Consider the following 23,129-nt stretch of genomic DNA (forward strand, 5'->3'; position numbering starts at 1 on the left):
GTAAATGGGGAACGGGGCTATAACTCTCGAAACGACCGGCCAGGTCATTACATCCTCCCCCTCTTAAACAAATGTTCATCCTCGAACGGGTCTAGAAACGTACCTGGAGTCCCAAATAGGCATGGATATCTGCTCTGCATCTCCCGCTCGGTCTCCCAAGTAGCTTCCTCGACTAGCTGACCTATCCATTTCACCTTCACTGAAGTTAGGTCCTTTAATTTCAACTTTCAAACCTGATGATCCAAAATGGCCACCGGCTCCACATCATAAGTCAAATTACCATGCTGAAATCCAAATCATGAGATGGATCGCTGACATACTTTCAGAGCATAGAAACATGAAATACCGGATGCACACTCGACAGACTAGGTGGCGAGGCAAGCTTGTAAGCTACCTCACCAATCCTCTGAAGTACCTCAAACGACCCAATATATCGAGGGCTCAACTTTCCCTTCTTCCCGAAACTCATAACCCCCTTTATGGATGAAACTGTGAGCAGATACTTCTCCCCAACCATGAAAGCAACATCACGAACTTTCCTATCGGCGTAACTCTTCTGTCTAAACTGCACCGTGCGAAGCCGATCCTGAATAAATTTAACCTTGTCCAAAGTATCCTGAACCAAGTCAGTACCCAATAGCTTAGTCTCGTCAGGCTCAAACCAACCCACCAAAGATCGACATCGTCTCCCATACAAAGCCTTATACGGAGCCATTTGAATGCTTGATTGGTAGCTATTGTTGTAGGCAAACTCCGCGAGCAACAGTAACTGATCCCAAGAACCCCCGAAATCAATAACACAAACTCGTAGTATACCTCCAATATCTAAATAGTGCGATCTGACTGTCCATCCGTTTGAGGATGAAATGTTGTACTCAACTCCACCTGGGTCCCAAACTCACATTGCACTACCCTCCAAAACTGCGATGTAAACTGCGTGCTCCGATCTGAAATGAAGGACATCGGCACGCCATAGAGGCGAACAATCTCGCGGATGTAAATCTCAGCCAACTGCTCCGAAGAATAAGTAGTCCTAACTGGAATGAAGTGCGCGGACTTGGTCAGTCGATCCTCAATAACCCAAATAGCATCAAACTTCCTCGAAGTCTGTGGGAGCCCAACTACAAAATTCATGGTGATATGCTCCCATTTCCACTCTGGAATCTCGAGCCTCTGAAGCAATTCACCCGGTCTCTAATGCTCATACTTCACCTGCTGCCAATTTAGGCATCGAGCTACAAACCCCACTATATCCATCTTAATTCTCCTCCACCAATAGTGCTATCTCAAGTCTTGGTACATTTTAGCGGCACACGGATGAATGGAATACCGCGAACTACATGCCTCCTTAAGAATCAACTCGCATAGCCCATCTACATTGGGCACACAAATCCGTCCTTGCATCCTCAACACCCCATCATCCCCAATAGTAACGTACCTGGCATAAACGTACTGAACTGTGTCCTTAAGGACAAGTAAATGGGGATCATCATATTGGCGCTCTCTGATGCTATCATATAAGGAAGACCGAGAAACCACACAAGCTCGAACCCGGCTGGGCTCCGTAACATCTAATCTTATGAACTGGTTGGCCAAGGCTTGAACATCAACTGTAAGCGGTCTCTCGCCAACAGGAATTAATGTAAGGCTACCCATACTCACCGCCTTCTTACTTAAGGAATCGGTCACCACATTGGCCTTCTAGGGATGATACAGAATAGTGATATCATAGTCCTTTAGTAGCTCCAACCATCTCCGCTGCCTCAAATTTGGATCCTTTTGTTTGAACAAGTGTTGGAGACTTTGATGATTTGTAAATACCTCACAAGATACACCGTAAAGATAATGCCTCCAAATCTTCAATGCATGAACGATGGCAGCCATCTCCAAATCGTGGATGGGGTAATTCTTCTCATGAGGCTTCAACTGATGCGAAGCATATGCAATCACTCTATCATCCTGCATCAAGACACACACAATACCGATCCGAGAAGCATCACAATACACTGTATAAGAGCCTGAAGCTGAAGGCAAAACTAGAACTAGAGTTGTGGTCAAGGCAGACTTGAGCTTCTGAAAGCTCTCTTCACACTCATCCGACCACTTGAAAGTAGCACCCTTCTGGGTCAATTTGGTCAAAAGCGATGCAAAAGACGAGAAACCCTACACAAACAACGATAATAACCGTCCAAGCCGAGAAAGCTCTGAATCTCCATAGCTGAGGATGGCCTGGGCCAATTCTAAGTCGCCTCTATCTTCTTTGGATCCACCAGAATCCTCTCACTGGACACCACATGTCCCAAGAACGCCACCGAATTAAGCCAAAACTCACACTTGGAGAAATTGGCATAAATCTTCTCCTCCTTCAACCGCTGCAACACAATCCTCAAATGTTAGGCATGCTCCTCTTGGCTACGAGAGTACACCAGGATATCATCAATAAATACTATGACAAACGAGTCGAGATAAGACTGAAATATACTATTCACCATATGCATGAATGTTGTTGGGGCGTTGGTCAGCCCAAAATACATCACAAAGAACTCATAATGACCATAACGAGTCCTGAATGTCGTCTTCAGAATATCCGAGTCCCGAATCTTCAATTGGTGATACCCAGACCTCAAATCGATCTTAGAGAACACCCTTGCTCCCAAAAGTTAGTCAAATAGATCATCAATGCGTAGTAAAGGATATTTGTTCTTGATTGTGACTTTGTTCAACTGCATATAGTCTATGCACATCCGCATAGTACCATCCTTCTTCTTCATAAACAGAATCGGTGCACCCTAAGGCAACACACTAGGCCTAATAAACCCCTTATCAAGAAGTTCCTGAAGCTGCTCTTTCAATTCTTTCAACTCAATCGGTGCCATACAATACAGAGGAATAGAAATGGGTTGAGTGCGTCAATATCCCTGTCGGGAGGTATGCCCGACAGGTCTGCAGGAAACATATCCGAAAAGTCACCCACTACCGGAATAGAATCCATAGTAGGAGTATCAGTACCAACATCCCTCACAAAAACCAAATAAGATAAATAACCCTTCCCAACCATCCGTTGAGCCTTCAAATATGAAATCCCCCTGCTGGGAACATAATCTAGAGAATATCTCCACTCGATCCTTGGCAAACCCAGCATCGCCAACGTCACAGTATTAGCGTGACAATCCAGCATAACATGACATGGAGACAACCAATCCATACCTAAGATCACGTCGAAATAAACCATACTAAGCAATAAGAGATCAACTCTAGTCTCCAATCCCCCAATAGTCACTACACATGACCAAAATACATAGTCTTCAACAATAGTATCGCCCACTGGCATAGATACATGAACAGATGAGACTAAGGACTCACGGGTAATATCCATATAATGAGCAAAATACGATGATATATACAAATAAGTGGAACCAGGGTCAAATAATACAGAAGCATCCCTGTAGAATCGGGCCTGACCACCACCTGATCGACCTCCCCGTCTAGGGTGACCTCTAGCTGCCTGGGCCCCACCGCGATCTAGCTGGGCGGGTGGTGAAGTAACTGGTGCAGAAGTCGCAACCTGACTCTTCTTCTATAGTGAACCTCCCGGGAGATGAGGATAATGCCTCCACATATGCCTAAACTCCCCGCACTCGAAGTAACTCCCAGTGGTGGGGACTGAAGGGGGGCCCGAGTACCGGGATAACTGCTAGATGGACCTTGCATAGATGAACCCTGAACCGATAGAGCACAGGACGAACTCTGAGCTGGAAGGGCACTGAGAGATGACTGACCCTGACGAGCAGTGTATGAACTATGGGTGGATGATGCAACACGAGGAAATGGATGGGCCATCTGAGCGTGCCTGTAAGGACAACCCCTGTTATGGTAGAACTAACCCCGAGAAGGAACACTGTTGAAACCACCCAATCCATGAGGCCTCTTGGCCTCCCTCTCCTCACACTCCTGATTATGAACCATCTCTAGTCGCCGAGCAATGTCAACCACCTCGTCAAATCGAACACCAGATACACTCTCCCGAGTCATCGCAAAATGTAAGTGGTAAGTGAGGCCATCAATGAACCTCCTAATCCTCTCCCTCTCAGTGGGAACCAACCAAATTGTGTGACGAGCCAACTCTGAAAATCTCATCTCATACTGAGACACAGATAGGCCATCCTGATGTTGCTACTCGAACTGCCTGCGCACCTTTTCCCTACGGGCCGGTGGCACAAACTTCTCCAAGAAGATCACAGAGAACTCATGCCATGAAAGTGGTGTAGCACCGACTGGCCTGCTCCTCTCATAGGCCTCCCACCATCTAAAGGCAGCCCTAGTAAACTTAAAAGTAGTGAACGAGACCTCACTGGTCTCCAGAATACCCGTGGTATGAAGGATCTGCTGACACCTATCCAAAAAGTCCTGGGCATCCTCTACCTCAACCCTACTGAATGATGGAGGTTGGAGTCTCCAAAACCTCTCAAGTCTCTTATGCTCATCCTCAGTCATAACGGGACCCACCTGGGCTTGAGCAGCTGCAACTGGATGGGCTGGTAGCACCCCCAGTGTCTGAAGTCCCTGCATCACCTGCTGGGGAGTACGGGCGGCTGGAGTTTGAGTACCTCCCCCAGCCTGAGAAGTGGTTGGCGCAGTCTAAACAGAAACTGCCTAAGGCTAGTGCACATAGTCAAAATCTAAGCCAAAGCCTCCTGAAGGCCTGGAATCACAATGGGCACAACTGGTGCCTGAGATGGCCCTACTGGCTCAACCACATTCGGAACCTGCTCCTGAACTGGAGCACCTGGTGGATCTGTAGGTGCTGCTCTAGCTGTTGTACGAGTTGCACCTCTACCCCTACCACAGCCCCTACAGCAACCTTGGCCTCTTGTGGCCCTAGTTGGTGGCACAGGTGGTTATCCGTCCTGTCTGGTAGCACGCGTCCTCACCATCTGTGAGAGAATAGAATAACTAAAGTTTAGTTCCCAGAATCAACAAATCCGCACGACAAGAATACAAGAATGTGAAGTTTCCTAAGGGTTCAGCAGCCTCTCGAAGATAACTACAGACGTCTCTGTACCGATCTGCAAGACTCTACTAAACCTTCTCATGACTCGTCACGACCCAAAACCTAGCCTGTCGTGATGGCGCCTAATGTGGTACTAAGCAAGCCGACATTTTAAAATATTTCCAACACTTTTAAAATGAAAAATGAGTTAAAACAGTTTAAATAATTAAAGCTCTCATAAAACTAGATTTAAAATAGAAACTCAATACGGAAGTCCCCAAAACTAGGGTGTCACTAAGTACATGAGCGTCTATACCACACAAGTCTTAAAATGATGTCTATGAAAAACTAAAACTAAATACATAAAGTTGAAAGATAGGGAGGGAGAGTCAAGGTCTGCGAACGCCGAGCAGCTACCTTGAAATCTCCAAATGATCAGGCTGCGCGGATAATCAACACCCACCGTGACCAGAAGCACCTGGATCTGCATATACGAAGTGCAGGGTATAGCGTGAGTACAACCAACTCAGTAAGTAACAAAACTAACTATTGGTCTGAAAGTAGTGTCGAGCTTCACGGGTGCAGTTCAATTTACAGAAAATATAATATAGGAAAAATAGGCATGCTTCCAAGTTCGACATTTAAAGCCAAAACAGTTAATTCATGTCAAGTTCAATTGAAACAGGATACATTATCTCTCAGAAATTTCATGACAATGATATATGCCCGCTGAAGTACAACAGTAATGAAATCAAGTGCATATACTCAAAGTAATAGTCACCCAGTCTTCCCATTCACTCCAACCTCACAATCACTCAGTCGTCCCATTCACTCCAACCTCACAGCCACTCATTCATCGCAATTTCTCATTTCTCCCCAACACTCGGCACTCGAGCTCGGCACTCACACTCAGTAGGTACCTGCGTTCCCTGGGGGTGTACAGACTCCTGGGGGGACTCCTTCAGCCCAAGCGCTATAACAAGCCACCCATGGCATAAATCAATAAAACATGTTGTGATGTGTAGCCTGCTACCATAAATATCCTCACAATCAGGCCATCGGCCTCACTCAGTAATAAATCTCTCTAGTCTCTCGGGCTCTCAATAATCATGATAATCAGCCCAAACAGCGATGATATAATGTATCAATACAGAACAATAGAGACTGAGATACAAGATGTAAGTAAAAATGTGACTGAGTACGAAACAAAAATTTAGCAGATGATTCAACATGTAGCTCAACCTCAATGGGTCCCTACAGTACCAACACATAGCGCAAACATGATTTCTAACATGATTTGCATTTCAATTTCTATAACACCTCGAGAATATACGGATAACAACATATTATTCAACTATACGGTTTCATGGAATTGACCAAGTCACAATTCGTATAGTGCACGCCCACACGCACATCACCTAGCATGTGTGTCACCTCAAAACCAATCACATGACACATAATACGGGGTTTCATACCCTCAGAACCAAATTTAGAACTGTTACTTACCTCAATCCGTGCAAATCCCTACTCCAACACGCCTTTGCCTCATGAATCGGCCTCCAAATGCCCTGAATCTAGCCATAAATAGTTTGATACAATCAACGCGAGCTAAAGAAATCAATTCCATAAGAAAATACTAAGTTATTTATCAAAAGTCAAAAGTCGACTCAAAAGCTGGCCCGTGGGACCACGTCTCGAAATCCGATAAAAGTCATAAAATCCGAAAGTCCATTCAACCACGAGTCTAACCATACAAAATTTACCAAAATCCGACACCAATTCGTCACTCAAATCCCCAAATTAAACTCTCCAAATCCCTAGCCTCAAACTCCCAAATTACACCTCAATACCACACAATCTAGGTGGGAAAATCAATGAGGAAACATAATTATTGAATGAATTAAACCACAAGTGACTTACCTTAAGAATCCCTTTGAAATCCCTCTCAAATATTGCCTAAGCCCTAGCTTGAAATGTCCAAAATGAAGAAAATCTCGGAAACCCCCGAATTTAAACACTGCCCAGTGCTTTCGCACCTGCGGAATGGCTTTTACGGAAAATCCTCCGCTTCTATGGAAATCACTTAACTCCACAGGGTCTGCACCTACGGAAGCACTTCTGCGGCCCATGATCTGTTTCTGCGAAGGTAGCACATGCCCCTCTTCTCCGCATCTGCGGAGCCTTGCTCGCACCTGCGGGCTCGCAGATGCAGATTACCCCTCGCACCTGCGTCCTACCCCAGGCCAGCCCTGCTCCGCACCTGCGACATCGCACTTATGGACAAGACCCTCGCAGGTGCGATCACACCAGAAGGCTCCCAGTTCAGCAATGCATTAAGTCTCATTTTCAATCTGTTAACCATCCGAAATCAACCCGAGGCCACCGAGACCTCAACCAATCACACCAACAAGTCCTAAAACACGATATGAACTTAGTCAAGCCCTCAAACCATATCAAACAACATCAAAAACATGAATCACACCCCAATTCAAGCCTAATAAAATCTAAGAAATTCCAACTTCTACAAACGATGTCAAAACCTATCAAATCACGTCCGATTGACCTCAAAATTTGCACCCAAGTCACAAATGATACCACGGACCTACTCCAACCCCAGAAACCCCAATCCGAGCTCGGTATCCACAAAGTCCACTCTCGGTCAAACTTCAAAATTTCCAACTTTTGTCATTTCAAGCCTAATTCCACTATGGACCTCCAAATCACAATCCGGGCACGCTCGTAAGTCCAAAATCACCCAACGGAGCTAACGAAACCATCAAAACTCTATTTCGGAGTCGTCTACACATAAGTCCACATCCGATCAATCTTTTTAACTTAATCTTTCAACCTTGAGACTAAGTGTCTCAATTCATTTCGGAACCTCTCCGGTCCCGAACCAACTACCCCGGCAAGCCACATAACAACTGTAAATCATAAAATGAGCAGTAAATAGGGGGACGGGGCTACAACTCTCGAAACGACCGGCCGGATCGTTGCACAAAATTCAAACACCCATTTAACCACTAGTCCAACCATACAAAGATTACTCAAATACGATACCAAAATCTCCTCAAATCCCCAAAATTCAGTCTAAGAAGTTTTCTCCATTTTCCCCAAATTGTTTAACCCAAATCACTAATTAAATGATGAAATCAAATATATATTCATGTAATTTAACCAAAACCAAGTAAGAATCACTTACCCCAATCACGCCCTTGAAAATCTCTCCAAGAATCGCCTCAATTCGAGCTCCCAAAATCAAATTGTGAAATAAACTCAAACCCTCATTTTTGAGACTTTAAAATCTGCCCAGATATACCTTCTCCGCGATTGCGAAGCACAAAAACTAGCTTCTAAGATTTATCTCTTTGCGAATGCATACAGAACCATGCGAATGCGAACACCAAACATTCTTGACCCACGTGATCACGAACAGCCCCGCGTGATCGCATAGAATAGTGCGCGTGAACCCAGCTACCTTACTTCCTCTTTGCGAACACGGCTTAGCCCATGCATTCGCGATACATTAACTGCTCTAGCAATGCGATCGCAGACCTCACCTCGCTATCGCATAGAAAAAACCATCAGTGACCAACAACCCTTCACGATCGCGGATCTAACCACGTGATCGCATAGAAGGAAACCAGAACACTTCACACCGGCAGGCTTCAACAATATTCCATGTGCCATTTCAATCCGTTAACCAACTGAAATCCACCCGAGGTCCCCTGGGACCTCAACCAAATATACTAACAAGTCCTACAACATCATACAAACTCGCTCAAAGTGTCAAATCACATTAAACAACGCTAAAACCATGAATCACGCATCGATTCAAGCCTATTGAACTTGTGCATTTCTAACTTCTACATTCGATGCTGAAACTTATTGTGAGAAAGCATGGGAGAAAATATGTTATTGATATTGGATGATAAATACAATACAAGAGGTCCCTATTTATAGTTATACAATACAAGGAGATATTACTTCTCTTTTAATGTGGGGACAAGACTACACTATACATATTTGTAAACTAACACTCCCCCTCAAATCGGTACATACACATTATATGTACCGAGCTTGTTACACATGTAGCTAATATGAGAACCAGTAAGAGACTAAGTAAAAATATCTGCTAGTTGATCATTCGACTTTACAAACTTTGTAACAATATCTCCTAAAAGTATTTTTTCTCTGACAAAGTGACAGCCGATCTCAATGTGTTTAGTCCTCTCGTGGAACACCGAATTTGACGCAATATGAAGAGCAGCTTGGTTATCACACACTAGTTTCATCTTGTTGATTTCTCCTAACTTTAACTCCTTGAGCAACTGCTTGACCCAAACTAACTCACACGTCGCCATAGCCATGGCCCGATATTCGGCTTCGACGCTAGATCGAGCAACTACCTTCTGTTTCTTGCTCTTCCACAAGACCAAGTTACCTCCTACTAGAATAAAATATCCAGACGTAGAACGTCTATCAAAAAGTGATCCTGCCCAATCAGCATATGTGTACCCAACAATCTGCGCATGGCCTCGATCCTCGAATAGTAATCCTTTGCCTGGAGCTGACTTTATATACCAAAAAATGCGAACAACTGCATCCCAGTGTCTATCACAGGGAGAATCCATAAATTGAATTACAACACTCACCGGAAAAGAAATGTCAGGTCTAGTCACTGTGAGGTAATTCAATTTGCCAACCAACTTCCTATATCTCGTATGGTCTCTAAGAGGATCCCCATGTCCAGGCATAAAGCTTAGCATTTGGATCCATAGGAGAGTCAATAGGTCTGCAACCCATCATTCCAGTCTCCTCAAGAATGTCTAAGGCATACTTCCGCTGTGAAATAACAATACCTGAGCTATACTGAGCGACCTCAATACCTAGAAAATACTTCAATATTCCCAGATCCTTAGTCTGGAAGTACTGAAAGAGATGTTGCTTCAGATTAGTAATAACATCCTGATCATTGCCAGTAATAACAATATCATCAACATAAACCACTAGATAAATACACATATTAGGAGCAGAATGCCGATAAAACACAGAGTGATCAGCATCACTACGAGTCATGTCGAACTCCTAAATAATTGTGCTCAACTTACCAAACCAAGCTCGAGGGGACTGTTTCAAACCATATAGTGACCTTCACAATCAGCACACACAACCATTAAACTCCCCCTGAGCAACAAAACCATGTGGTTGCTCTATATAATGTTCTTCCTCAAGATCACCATGGAGAAAAGCATTCTTAATGTCTAACTGATAAAGAGGCCAATGACGTATAGCAGCCATGGACAAAAAGAGATGAACAGATGCTACTTTAGCCACGGGAGAGAAAGTAGCACTATAATCAAGCCCAAAAATCTGAGTATATCCTTTTGCAACAAGACAAGCCTTAAGCCGATCAACCTGGCCATCAGGGCCGACTTTGACTGCATAAACCCAACAGTAACCAACAGTAGACTTACCCGTATGAAGAGGAACAAACTCCCAAGTGCCACTCGCATGTAAAGTAGACATCTCGTCAATCATAGCATGTCGACATCCTAGATGAGATAGTGCCTCACCTATAGACTTAGGAATAGAAACAGTGGACAAAGAAGATATAAAAGCATAATGAGGTGACGATAGGCGATGATAACTTAAACCGACATAGTGGGGATTAAGATTAAGTGTGGATCGCACACCTTTGCGAAGTGCAATTGGTTGACTAAGAGGAGACAAGTCCGCAGTACGTGTTGAATCTGATGTGGGGCGTGAATCTCCTGGGCCTGATGCTGGATGTGGACGACGATGATAAGTCAAGAGTGGTGGAGCTGCATAAGGTTGAACTGAATTATGTGGAGGAACTGGATCTATAGATGGTGGAGCTACAACTGGAGTTGTAGATGGTGGAACTGGAGCTATAGTTGGTGGAGCTACAACTGGAGTTGTAGGTGGTGGAGCTGGAGTAACTGAATCTCCAAAAGATAAAACTAGTGGTACCTCAGAAATATCTAAGTGATGACCTGAACCTGTGAAGTACGATTGGGTTTCAAAGAAGGTAACATCAGCGGACATAAGGTATCGCTGGAGGTCAGGAGAGAAGCATCGATACCCCTTTTGTGTTCTCGAAAAACCCAGAAATACACACTTAAGAGCACGAGGAGCTAACTTATCTATTCCTGGAGTAAGGTTATGGACAAAACAAGTGCTTCCAAAGATACAGGGTGGAAGAGAGGACAAAGGTAAGTGGGGAAACATGACAGAGAATGGAACTTGGTTCTGGATAGCTGAAGATGGCATACGATTAATAAGATAGCAAGATGTAAGAAATGCATCCCCCTAAAAATGCAACAGAGCATGAAATTGTATGAGTAGGGTACGAGAAGTTTCAATAAGATGTCTATTCTTTCTTTCAGCTACCCCATTTTGTTGAGATGTGTACGGACAAGATATTTGATAAATAATCTTATGAGATTTTATAAACTGCTGAAATGGGGAAGACAAATACTCTTCGGCATTATCACTACCAATTGTGCGAATAGAAACCCCAAATTGATTTTGAATTTCAGCGTGGATGGTCTGGAAAATAGAAAACAGCTCAGATTGATTTTTTTATCAAAAATATCCAAGTGCACCTGGAATAATCATCAATGAAACTGACAAAGTAGCGGAATCCCAAGGTGGAACTGACCCGACTAGGACCCCAAACATCTGAATGGACTAAAGTAAAAGGTGACTCTGCTCGATTATCAAGACGCCGAGGGAAATGGGAGAGAGTATGCTTACCGAGCTGACATGACACACTCTAGAGCTGACAAGTGAGATAAACCAGATACCATTTTCTGAAGTTTTGACAAACTGGGATGTCCCAACCGTTTATGTAATAAATCTGGTGAATCAGTAACAGGACAAGTTGTATAAGGCAGACAAGATGTGAGTCCATGTGATTTAGCAATGATAAGGTAATAAAGTCCATTTGATTCACGCCCGGTACCAATGATCTGCCCCGTACTGCATTTCTGTATAAAAATATAGTCATCAAGAAATAACATAGCGCATTTAAGTGACTTGGCTAAGCGACTAACAACTATAAAATTAAAAGGACTATTGGGAACATAAAGGGCTGAATCTATAGGTAAGGAAGGAAGTGGACTTGCTTGACCTATTGCAGTTGTCATGGTTTGAGACCCATTGGCCATTATAACTTTTGGAAGAGATTGAGAATACGAAATAGTAGTGAAAAGAGATTTGTTACCAGAAATATGATCTGAGCACCTGAATCAATGACCCAAGACTCAAAGGATGAAGATTGGGAGAAACAAGTCACATTATTACCTGTTTGAACAACATAAGCTGTCTCAGAAGATGTTTGCTTACATGCTTTATACTAAAGGAACTCAATATAATCTACTAAAGAAACCATCCGACTATTCAAAGCATCGATTCCCATGTCGCTACAATTTTTAGTAGTAGGGTTAACTTAAAATAATGAAAATAAGTAACTCCTGTGAGAAAACTAAAGAAATATCTTGAAAAACACTGTTTATAGCAGGAAAACAGAACACTGTTCTGCGCCGGAAACACTGCTCACGTTGAAAACACTGTAGCTCGCCGGAATCTACTGTAGCTAACGGAAAAAACTCAAAGTGGTCGAAATGAAACAAAACCGGTAAGGGTAGGATCAGAATTACCAGGCGATCCTACTGTTCAACTAGAACTTTTTCAAAATCTGGTCGGATCAATGCTCACGCGCCGGCGCGTGGATCAGTTCTTGCCGAAAAATTTTTCTTTTCCAGGCGCGTGAGGGCGCGTGGACGTGTGTTTTCTGGTGAGGTTGACTGGGGTTTGTGCAGTCAAAGTCAGCCCAGATGGCCAGGTTGATCGGCTTAAGGCTCGTCTTGTTGCAAAAGGATATACTCGGATTTTTGGGCTTGATTATAGTGATACTTTCTCTCCCGTGGCTAAAGTAGCATTCGTTCGTCTTTTTTTGTCCATGGTTGGTATACGTCATTGGTCTTTTTATCAGTAAGACATTAAGAATGATTTTCTCCACGGTGATCTTGAGTAAGAAGTTTATATGGAGCAACCGCCTGTTTTGTTGCTCAGGGGGACTTTAATGGTTGTGTGTGCAGATTGCGCAAGTCACTATATAGGGTTTGGTCGCCGGAGCCTGAGGAGTCTTGTTGTGGTGTTGGTTTTTGCACAACACCAACAGAAAGTGATTTGCTTACGGACAGCCTTCTAAGTCGCCGAAAAATTGTACGGCGAAGAGGTCTTTCTTCTCGGAAGTCGCTGGAATGATGCACAGCGATGGGTTTCTCACTAATGCTCTGATACCATGTGAGAAAGCATGGGAGAAAATATGTTATTGATATTGGATGATAAATACAATACAAGAGGTCCCTATTTGTAGCTATACATTGCAAAGAGATATTACTCCTCTTCCAATGTGGGATAAGACTACACTATACTTATTTGTAAACTAACACTTATCAAATCAAGTCTGATTGACCTCAAATTTAGCACACAAGGCATAAATGACACAACGGACATGTTCCAACTTCCAAAACCAAAATCCGACCCCGGTAACCACAAAGTCAACTCTTGGTCAAACTTCTCAATCTCTAAAACTTCTAATTTTCCAACTTCTGCCATTTCAAGACAAAATCAACTACGGACCTCCAAATCACTATCCGAACACACCCCTAAGTTCAGAATCATCCAGCGGAGCTATCGGAACCATCAAAACTCTATTCCGGAGTGATTTACACATAAGTCAACATCTGGTCAACATTTTCAACTTAAGCTTCCAATCTTAAGACTAAGTGTCTCAACTCATTCCGAAACATCCCCAGAACCGAACTAACTACCCCGGCAAGTCACATAACAATAATTGAGCATAGAATAAGCAGTAAATAGGGGAACATGACTACAACACTCAAAATGACCGGCCAGGTCGTTACACATGTATGCACAATTTATGTACTATATGTGTATAATTGCATATAATAAATATATAATATATTTAAAATGGGGCTCACGTCTGCTACCATTAAATCTAGGGGTAATTTTAGCACTTGAAATAATGATGAGGATATTTTTGGACCAAAAGATGGACAGACGATAATTTTAAACTATTTACCAAATAATAGGGTAATTTTAACCTTTTTCCATTAAGGCAATCAAGTTCCGTAGTCTTTGTGTTTGCTCCAACGTGGTACTAGGAAGTAGGGGTGTCAATGGATATTTAAAAACATACTAAACCGACAGAACTATACTGAACTGAGCCGATTTTTAGGTTTCTTTTAATAAAACCATAAGTTTTTATATAACTCTATAATCGTACCGATAATTAGGGTGGGTTTTTTATTTTATGAAAATAAACTGAAAAATACCGAACCGTACTAAATAAATTTACATGGAAAAAATATATTTATGTATTAATATTAAAAATAATAAAGCATTAATTTTTTCCTTGGGCCTTGAAATTATAAAAACGGTTACAAGCCAACAATTAATTAAATTCAAAATTCTAATTTCCAAACCTATTATACTATTCCTATTGAAACTAAATTATTTTCAGCATATTCACTAGCAAGACACAAGGTAATCTAGCGATTATGAGTAGCAAACTACATGTATTGAATTTTTCGTATGATTTAAATTTATATTTTTAAATATTTAATCTTCTATAGACTTTATTCTTGAGTCTCAGTTTGCTTAATATCTTTCTAAGCGTGTGATTTATATTTTCTTTGTGTTTGCATAGTCTCTTTTACACTGCTATAGAATAGTTGATGGATCTATACTCTGGTCATCTTTCATGTTTTCTTAGTTCATCGCCTTTTAAATAGTAAAATTGTCTAGAAAGTTTTGATAAGTCCTATCAAAGTAGGTATGTTATTGCATTATGCTTCTACTATTGACTTTTAAATTACATTTAAAATAATACCGAAAATTAACCGAATTGTACTGATACCGAAGAGAAACCGACATGATTGGTATGATTTTTAAAAGTCTAATTTTGGTTATACATCATAAAATATCCGAAAAATTGATATGGTACAAATTTTATAAAAAAATCGATCGAACCAAACCATTGACGTCCCTACTAGGAAGAATGAAAATAACTATATTTATAAGCAAACAAGTGACATAAAATGGCCAAATATATAAGCGGCCCCTTAAACTTGTTTTTTTTATTTAGACACCTGAACCAAGGATAATACATATTGAACATTTCAACTCCAATCAAATTGTTCCTAGACACAAAACTAACAATCTCACCCCGAAACACAGTGAGTGATTCACACACACTATGACATGGAAAGAAAGCGAATTACAAGATGACATTTGGCATTTAATACAAAAGAAGTTCTCCATATCATGCAATTGTTTCTTACCCTCCGCTTTGTATGCTTCGCTTCACTCAACACAGGACCCACCACCACAGTCCACCATTTTATTCATTTTTCAACCATTATTAACCTCTATAATCACAACAACCCTTCGCCATTTTCTTCATTTACCACCACAAGTCCACTACCCTATTTCATAAAAAGGTGTTATTTTGACATATTGCTGATTCACCACTAAAATCATTGTAGAAAAACTCATCAAATCGGGACAAAATTGTTCTTCAAGGGAAAATGCTGAATACCAAGAAAAAGATTAATTGTTCGATAATTCCATAGGCACATAGCTTGACCGAACATGGTTGCAGAGCTAATTAAAAAACTGGTGCAATAACTTATGGTTGAACCTAAAACATTATTTTTCATAGGTATTGATTTTGTTGTATGTGTTTTGTATGTGATGAAAAAGAACAATGGAAAGAGAAGGAAAGGTGAAGAGGGCAAATGAGATCATGGTTGAAGACCGATGCTCTTTTCCTTTATTTTTCTTTCTCTATGTGGGTAATACTATTATTGTATGAACATGTTTACCCGAAAAACGGATAGAGTTGAATTTGTACGTAGTTATAAGGATATGTGATATAGCTTAATACAAATCGTAAGGATAGATAGAAATATCAAATATGGATTGCAAAGAATGCAGAATAAACAAGGTTGAAAAGAAGATGATTTTTAGGACTAAGCAATATGAATCAATTTATGAAGCTTAAAAGAATAACTCTTGAATATAGGAGAATATGGTGCTTGAATTACAATATAAGCAAAAAACTGTCCTTTACAGAAATGTAGCCATGCTCTTTATAGTGGAGAATCCTACTTTTAGATATAATTAAAAATACATAGTGGGAGACCCATGACAAATCAACTTTTCCATAATTCTTGCCAGGATTCTCTCCTCTAGTGGAATTGCAACAGCTCTTGTCTGTGAGCTCGATCTGTGAGCTTGATATTGACTCGATCTCTCGATCCTGATTCGAGCTCGATTCTGACTCGGACCCCTATATTGATTCGGGGTCAGTGTTTGGTCGGTCTCTGAATTATAAGCTAGATAACTTTATTTTGCATCATAGCTCGACTTGGGCTCGATCTTGATAATAATATTGAGCTCGACGTTCGTCCTTCGGGCTCGAAGCTTGGTGACTTGACTTCGGACCTCAACCTGATACTACGAAGACGCTTCTCCGATCCAATGTATTACCATTTAAACCAGTTCGTATGAAGGACTAACTGGTTTTTACTGCATATAGATAGTCCTCTCATTTCTCGAGAAGGATGTAGCGAGGAACGACATGATTTCACAACGGCTCGAACAAATATAAGTTGATGTTCACATTAGCTTCCCAAGGCATTTAATGCATGTCAGAAGGTGGTCGGCCACCGCTGATATTGAACCGCCATTGCTTCAATCTATAAATAGCCCTTCCTTTCACCACTTATCACTTTTACGTCTTCAATCTTCCAAATTTTCTAAGCTCCTTTTCTTCTCTTTTGAGTTCATTCGTAGATTTGTAATTCTTTCCTTAAAAACCACCAAATCTTTATCACCTTCTTTAAATCCAAAAATGGTGAAGACATCAAAAACAGTCCCCCAAAAAGAAAAAGTTTCTTCTTTCCAATTTGCCGCCGATAAAACACCGGTGGATCCACGGCCTGAGGAGTGCGTTCCGGCGGTGTGTGTTCTTACTTCCAATTTCAAACTCGATAAAGGTTTGCCGGTTCCCGGCTGATGTGAGCCCGTATCGAGATATATTTGTTCGATAACCGGGGGGTATATCGAGCAGATAAAAAAAGATTGTAACTGGCGGAACAAAGAAGTGGTAGTACCGTCTCCCAAAGAGGATATTACTACTCACATGAAAGGGTTTTTTAAGTGTGTATACTTACCCTTTCACGTTAGGTCCCCTCGACCCTATTATCATAGATTTTTGTCGTAAATACCTAATAACCCTAGGACAGATTCATCCTTCTTTTTGGCGGATTGTTATTTTGATCCGATACTTCGTGAACAAAATCGAGGGGATGTCTTTCACCCTCGATCATCTCATCCGATTATACCGTCCTCTCCTTTTTCGAGGAGGGTTAATAAATCTTCAACGTCGAGCTACCAAGGCTATGTTCTCGAGAATAGACGAGGACAGGGATCGAGGCTGGATGGGCAAGTTCGTCTGAGTAAGGACTTCGGACCTGATTCTGACTGAAAAGATGCCTTTTCCCGAGTAGTGAAACATGAAGCGTAAGTGTAATTCTACTGCTATCTCCTACTACTTTTCCTTTTCATTTATTTTCTCACCGATATCCCCCTTTTTGTGATGCAGCGGTTTCCTGGATGCCCGGTGCAGTTCTCGATCTCAAGAACTAGGTACGGGATCTGGCTTCGACTCCACATATGCCGAGCGCTCATGGCGTGACTTGTCAAAGGGCTGATGGGAGGCCAAGAATTATGCTAAGCCCCTTTCTCGTATTTTTTGGTAGTTCGAACGAGATGTTTTCCATATACTTTTAATAAATTTTCCCGTATGTAGGTGTGGGAAAATATGCAGTTTTGAGGCCCTCGTCAGTCAAGGAAGAGGCTTCAACCTCTGTTCCAAAGCCGGTGAAAGAAAATAAGAGGAAAGGGGCCTCCATTCCCGAAGATCAAAAACCGAAGAAGAGGACGGCTCATAAGCCAAAGAAGAATACCATTCCTTTGACTATAGAATCAGTTATGTGTCTAAGGGATGAAGACGAAGAAGAAGAAGAAGAAAATGATGAGTCCGTGCTGGCAGCCCGAAAGAAAAGCATTGGTGCCCCAGAGGCGGCTGAATCGATGGTGATTCACAAGGCTCTGCCTCAGACCAAGGATATATCGGAGGAAGGTTCAGGCAAAGTCCCCGAGTCATTAAAAATCGAGGATGCTTCCTACCGAAGTCAACAAATGGTGGTTACATCAAAAGGGGCCGGTCCTGAAGCTCTCCGAACTGAGGAGAACGCCCCAAGCGTCACCTGGGGCAATAGTAATCGGAGATTCGCCCACTCTCCCTTCCTTTTCCGAAGGGGCTATTCGGAAAGCCCAAGCTTTGGGGGGCCTCGAGATGAGCCGCTCTCACGAAAGGGAGGACCCTTTCCATGATCTGTTTACGAGGGTCGATGACGTTGCTGGCCCTAGTGATGTGTCGGGCTTTCTCTGTGAAGTGCAGCTAGCTCTGGATCGGGTAAGCTCTCAACTCTCTTTATTTTTTATGTTTTACTACTCTTTCCTAACTTTTTTTCTTCTTTCTTCGCAGGCCGTGGTGGTTCATCGAGAAGCATGTTCTCGGTCTCGAGCTTAGCTGCATCAGTTCGAGACCGATCTTAAACGGGTCACAGAGGAGAGGAACTCCCTTAAAATCCTCTTAGGGTAAAGGGGAGAGGAAATCAAAGATCTCCAAGCTGAGTTGGCCAAGGCTCACCAAGATCAGACTGATCTGTCTGAGCAGGTAATGATACTTTTAAAAGCCTATGGGCTTGATACCAGAACGATGGCTAATTTTTCGGTCTCACAGCTGTAGTAAAAAATTGAGATGATCGGGAAACTCCGTGAGGAGGTCGATGTGATACAAGTGGAGTCCTTGAAGTGGAAATATGGTATGGACCGCTTTGCTGCAGAGAAAGATGCTGCTCGAGCCCAATTATCATCGGTTGAAAACCAGCTTCAAAGTATGAAGTAGAAAAGCTCAGTTCAAGTAAGAAGAATAGAGGAGCTCGAGGCTCGGTTGGCCTCTGAACTTGCTAAGGCTGAATCTGACGCCGAAAAGTCAAAGGCCGGTGCGGATGCATTCGTGGTCATTTATCGGGCCGATGTTAAAGCTACTCAGATACAAGCAAAAGAGGCAGCTGAGATCGCCAATACTCAAGCGCATTGGGTTGCTGTGCTTGCTAAATGCCGATCTCGGAGGGAGACCCTCGAGGAGATCTATGCTCGAGGTTTCGACCTCACTGAAGAGATAAAAAGGGCTAAAGATATCAAAGCCGATGCTGAAGCCTTGGTTTCCAATGATGATGATGATGATGACGATGATGGGAGCAAGAGCAGGTCCGAGAACGGGGAGGAGCCCGATGGAGAAGAGACTGCCCCCGGGGATAACCAAGAAACTTAGTCCCTTAGTTTCTATTTCGGATATTGCAAATAATCATATAAATAATCTTGTAAATATATACAAATATCGTTTCTTTTCCCGTCTTGCCTCTGTTTTATTTTTTGTCTTGTGAAGATTTCGTTTTACTAATGCCTTATGAATGTTTTCATAAGGCTTTAGGCAATTTGATCAAATTCAGACTTTGTAGCCTTTATATCTGAGTAAGCATTTTCGAACTCGGAGTAATGTAGCCCAAAGGCTTAGTGATTTCGAACTTGAAGTAATGTAGCTCGTAGGCTTAATAGTCAAGTGAGTGATTTCGAACTCGAAGTAATGTAGCCCGTAGGCTTAATAGTAGAGTGAGATTTCGAACTCGAAGTAATGTAGCCTGTAGGATTAGTAGTCGAGTGAGTGATTTCGAACTCGAAGCAATGTAGCCCATAGACTTAATGATTGAGTGAGTGATTTCTCGAACTTAAGATAAGGTTAGCACGTAGGCTTAGTATTCGAGTGAGTGCCTCGCTCGAACTCGAAGTAACGTAGACCGTAGGCTTAATAGTCGAGTGGGTGATTTCGAACTCGAAGTAAAGTAGCCTGTAGGCTTAATAGTCTAGTGACGGATTTCGAACTCGAAGTAATATAGCCTTTAGGCTTAGTAGTCGAGTGAGTGATTTCAAACTCGAAGTAATGTAGCCCGTAGGCTTAATAGTCGAGTGAGTGATTTCGAACTCGAAATAATGTAGCTCGTAGGCTTAGTAGTTGAGTGAGTGATTTTGAACTCGACGTAATGTAGCCCATAGGCTTAATGATTGAGTGAGTGATTTCTCAAACTCAAGATAAGAGTAGCCCGTAGGCTTAATGATTGAGTAAGTGATTTCTCGAACTCAAGGTAAGAGTAGCCCGTAGGCTTAGTATTCGAGTGAGTGCCTTGCTTGAACTCGAAGTAATGTAGCCTGTAGGCCTAATAGTCGAATGAGTGATTTCAAACTCGAAGTAATGTAGCCCGTAAGCTTAATAGTCGAGTGAGTGATTTCGAACTCGAAGTAATATAGCCCGTAGGCTTAGTAGTCGAGTGAGTGATTTTGAACTCGAAGTAATATAACCCGTAGGCTTAATAGTCGAGTGAGTGATTTTGAACTAGAAGTAATGTAGCTCGTAGGCTTAGTAGTCGAGTGAGTGATTTCGATCTCGAAGTAATGTAGCTCGTAGGCTTAATGATTGAGTGAGTGATTTCACGATCTCAAGATAAGAGTAACCCATAGGCTTAGTATTTAAGTGAGTGCCTCGCTCGAACTCGAAGTAACGTAGCCCGTAGGCGTAATGATTGAGTGAGTGATTTCTCGAACTCAAGATAAGAGTAGGTTGTAGGCTTAGTATTCTAGTGAGTGCCTTGCTCGAACTCGAAGTAATGTATCCCATAGGCTTAATAGTTGAGTGAGTGATTTCGAACTCTAAGTAATGTAGCCCGTAGGCTTAATAGTCGAGTGAGTGATTTCGAACTCGAAGTAATATAGCCCGTAGGCTTAATGGTTGAGTGAGTGATTTCTCGAACTCAAAATAAGAGTAGCCCATAGGCTTAGTAGTCGAGTGAGTGAATCGAACTCGAAATGATGTAGCCCGTAGGCTTGATGGTCGAGTGAGTGCTTGCTTGAACTCGAAATAGGGTAGCCCTAGGGCTTTCGTAAATAGTCCCCGAGTGAGAATAGTTGTTTGAACTCGAGTTGGTATAGCCCTTGGGCTTCGTTGATTTTTGGTTGGCAGTCCCCGATTTAAGGGGTAATGGTCGGCCCTTAAGCCTGTTTGCATAATAAATCTCAAAATAGAGGAATTTTTCTTGGATATAAAATATCGGTAAAGAAGAAAGTTTTCTTTGTAAGTCATTATACATATGTTCGTGTTTTGTGTCAGGGCTTGGGCCAACTACATGAGCATGGTTCGTTTTGACCATTTGGCTCTTACAATTTTTCTAATTAGAACCCTGTTGTTATAAAGTAACTTTCTTGCATCGAACATGATATATTTGAGGGGTAATGCCCCTCCAGTATTCGAGGTCGAATGTGAAGAGGCCTCGGATACTGTTGAATTGTTCTAAGTTAGCACGATCAATGGTTGCCTCATTAAAAATCTTGCCGAAAAACCCATTTTGGATAAAACCGGTCTAAGGGAAAAAGATTGCAACGCGCGCTTTCAGACCTAGGGCTTCGTATTAAAGGATCCATCCTAGCTCCTGATCGGACTCCTGCAGGGGTTAGTTTCGAAATATAAACGAATATGGGAGGGTCATACCTTAGAAGTAGTATCGTTTTAGGTGCGACACATTCCAATTGCTTGATAGTTGTTTGTCGTTTATAATACCGAGCTTGTATGATCCTTTTCCGACGTTTTTGAGAACCTGATACGGTCCTTCCTAGTTCGGTCCTAGTTTTCCTTCGTTTGGATTTCAGGTACTAAAGGTGACTTTCCTTAGAACTAAGTCCCTGAGTTTAAAATGGCGAAGCTTGGTTCTTCGATTATAGTATCGTTCGATTCGTTGCTTTTGGGCGGCCAATTGGACGAGAACAGCTTCTCATTTTTCATCCGATAATTCGAGGCTAGTGTTCATAGCCTCGTTATTCGACTCTTCTGTTGTATATCGGAACCTGGCACTGGGTTCCCCGACTTCGACTGGAATCAAAGCTTTGGAGCCATATACTAAGGAGAACGGGGTTGTCCCCGTACTAGATTTTGATATTGTTCGATATGCCCAAAGAACTTTGGGTAGGATTTCTCTCCATTTTTCCTTAGCATCGTTCAGCCTCTTCTTTAGGTTTTGAATGATAGTTTTGTTCGTTGATTCGTCCTGTCCGTTCCCACTGGGGTGATACGGTATTGATACTATCCTTTTTATTTTGTATTCTTCGAGGAATTTTGTCACTTTGCTGCCGACAAACTGTTTCCCATTGTCAAACACTATTTCGGCGGGTATCCCGAATCGACATACGATATGATCCCAGATAAAGTCTATAACCTCTTTCTCTCTTATTTTCACGAATGCCTGTGCTTCAACCCATTTAGATAAATAGTCAGTCATAAATAAAATGAACTTAGCTTTACCTGGGGTCGATGGTAGAGGGCCGACGATATCCATTCCCCATTTCATGAATGGCCATGGGGATAGGACTGAGTGAAGTTACTCTCCGGGCTGATGGATCATTGGTGCAAAACTTTGACATTTGTCATATTTTCGAACAAACTTCTTTGCGTCTTAGTCCATATTGATCCAGTAGTACCCTGCCCTGATTATTTTTCGGACTAATAAATCGGCACCGGAGTGATTTCCACAAGTGACCTTGTGCACCTCACGTAGGACGTAGTCAGTGTCTCCTGGACCTAAGCATACTGCCAATGGTCCATCGAATGTCCTTTGGTATAACATTCCATCTGCAGTTAATGTGAATCGAGCAGCTTTGGTTCGTAGGGCCCTCGAAGTTTTAGTGTCCGATGGGAGCTTTCCATTCTTTAAGTATTCAATATACTTATTCCTCCAATCCTAGGTTAAGCTTGTAGAATTTATCTCGGCATGACCTTCTTCGATCACGGATCTCGAGAGTTGAACGACAGTCCCCGAGCTTATCTCGCCTTCCTCGACCGATGATC

The 23,129-nt window shown here is 42.2% G+C and overlaps 4 protein-coding genes across 4 annotated transcripts; all 4 read right to left on the minus strand.

Annotated features, from left to right (window-relative positions):
* Positions 1-227: 227 nt before the first annotated feature.
* On the minus strand, positions 228-715 carry LOC138896234 (uncharacterized). The gene is made up of 2 exons (XM_070181025.1): positions 395-715; positions 228-284 (listed from the first exon to the last, which is right to left on the minus strand). Exons 1-2 carry the CDS (start codon positions 713-715, stop codon positions 228-230), a joined length of 378 nt encoding a protein of 125 aa, XP_070037126.1.
* A 566-nt stretch (positions 716-1,281) lies between these two features.
* LOC138896235 (uncharacterized) lies at positions 1,282-3,840 on the minus strand. The gene is made up of 4 exons (XM_070181026.1): positions 3,684-3,840; positions 2,105-2,163; positions 1,822-1,959; positions 1,282-1,701 (listed from the first exon to the last, which is right to left on the minus strand). Exons 1-4 carry the CDS (start codon positions 3,838-3,840, stop codon positions 1,282-1,284), a joined length of 774 nt encoding a protein of 257 aa, XP_070037127.1.
* Positions 3,841-3,879: 39 nt separating this feature from the next.
* Positions 3,880-4,569, minus strand: LOC138896236 (uncharacterized). Its single transcript, XM_070181027.1, has 2 exons — positions 4,195-4,569; positions 3,880-4,143 (listed from the first exon to the last, which is right to left on the minus strand). The coding sequence occupies exons 1-2, from the start codon at positions 4,567-4,569 to the stop codon at positions 3,880-3,882; spliced, it is 639 nt and encodes a 212-aa protein (XP_070037128.1).
* Positions 4,570-9,108: 4,539 nt separating this feature from the next.
* Positions 9,109-12,183, minus strand: LOC138896237 (uncharacterized). Its single transcript, XM_070181028.1, has 4 exons — positions 11,844-12,183; positions 10,409-11,271; positions 10,165-10,258; positions 9,109-9,485 (listed from the first exon to the last, which is right to left on the minus strand). The coding sequence occupies exons 1-4, from the start codon at positions 12,181-12,183 to the stop codon at positions 9,109-9,111; spliced, it is 1,674 nt and encodes a 557-aa protein (XP_070037129.1).
* Positions 12,184-23,129: the final 10,946 nt, after the last annotated feature.

This window comes from Nicotiana tomentosiformis, chromosome 7 (assembly GCF_000390325.3).
Source record: "Nicotiana tomentosiformis chromosome 7, ASM39032v3, whole genome shotgun sequence".
Taxonomy (NCBI): Eukaryota; Viridiplantae; Streptophyta; class Magnoliopsida; order Solanales; family Solanaceae; genus Nicotiana; species Nicotiana tomentosiformis.

Bases quoted from the DNA above. Each gene is read 5' to 3' on its own strand.
- LOC138896234 (XM_070181025.1), bottom strand. From the start codon at position 715: ATGGCTCCGTATAAGGCTTTGTATGGGAGACGATGTCGATCTTTGGTG. The intron at 285-394 runs GTAGCTTACAAG...TTTGGATTTCAG, and splicing joins TACTTCAGAGGATTGGTGAG to CATGGTAATTTGACTTATGA.
- LOC138896235 (XM_070181026.1), bottom strand. From the start codon at position 3,840: ATGGCCCATCCATTTCCTCGTGTTGCATCATCCACCCATAGTTCATAC. The intron at 2,164-3,683 runs GTACTCGGGCCC...TTGTTTGTGTAG, and splicing joins TCCATCTAGCAGTTATCCCG to GGTTTCTCGTCTTTTGCATC. The intron at 1,960-2,104 runs GTGGTCGGATGA...GTCTTGATGCAG, and splicing joins CAGAAGGGTGCTACTTTCAA to GATGATAGAGTGATTGCATA.
- LOC138896236 (XM_070181027.1), bottom strand. From the start codon at position 4,569: ATGCAGGGACTTCAGACACTGGGGGTGCTACCAGCCCATCCAGTTGCA. The intron at 4,144-4,194 runs GTGCGCAGGCAG...TCTGTGTCTCAG, and splicing joins CACCGGCCCGTAGGGAAAAG to TATGAGATGAGATTTTCAGA.
- LOC138896237 (XM_070181028.1), bottom strand. From the start codon at position 12,183: ATGGCCAATGGGTCTCAAACCATGACAACTGCAATAGGTCAAGCAAGT. The intron at 11,272-11,843 runs GTTTGTCAAAAC...TGCCATCTTCAG, and splicing joins TAAACGGTTGGGACATCCCA to CTATCCAGAACCAAGTTCCA. The intron at 9,486-10,164 runs GTTGTGTGTGCT...CTGATTGGGCAG, and splicing joins TGCTCAGGGGGAGTTTAATG to GATCACTTTTTGATAGACGT.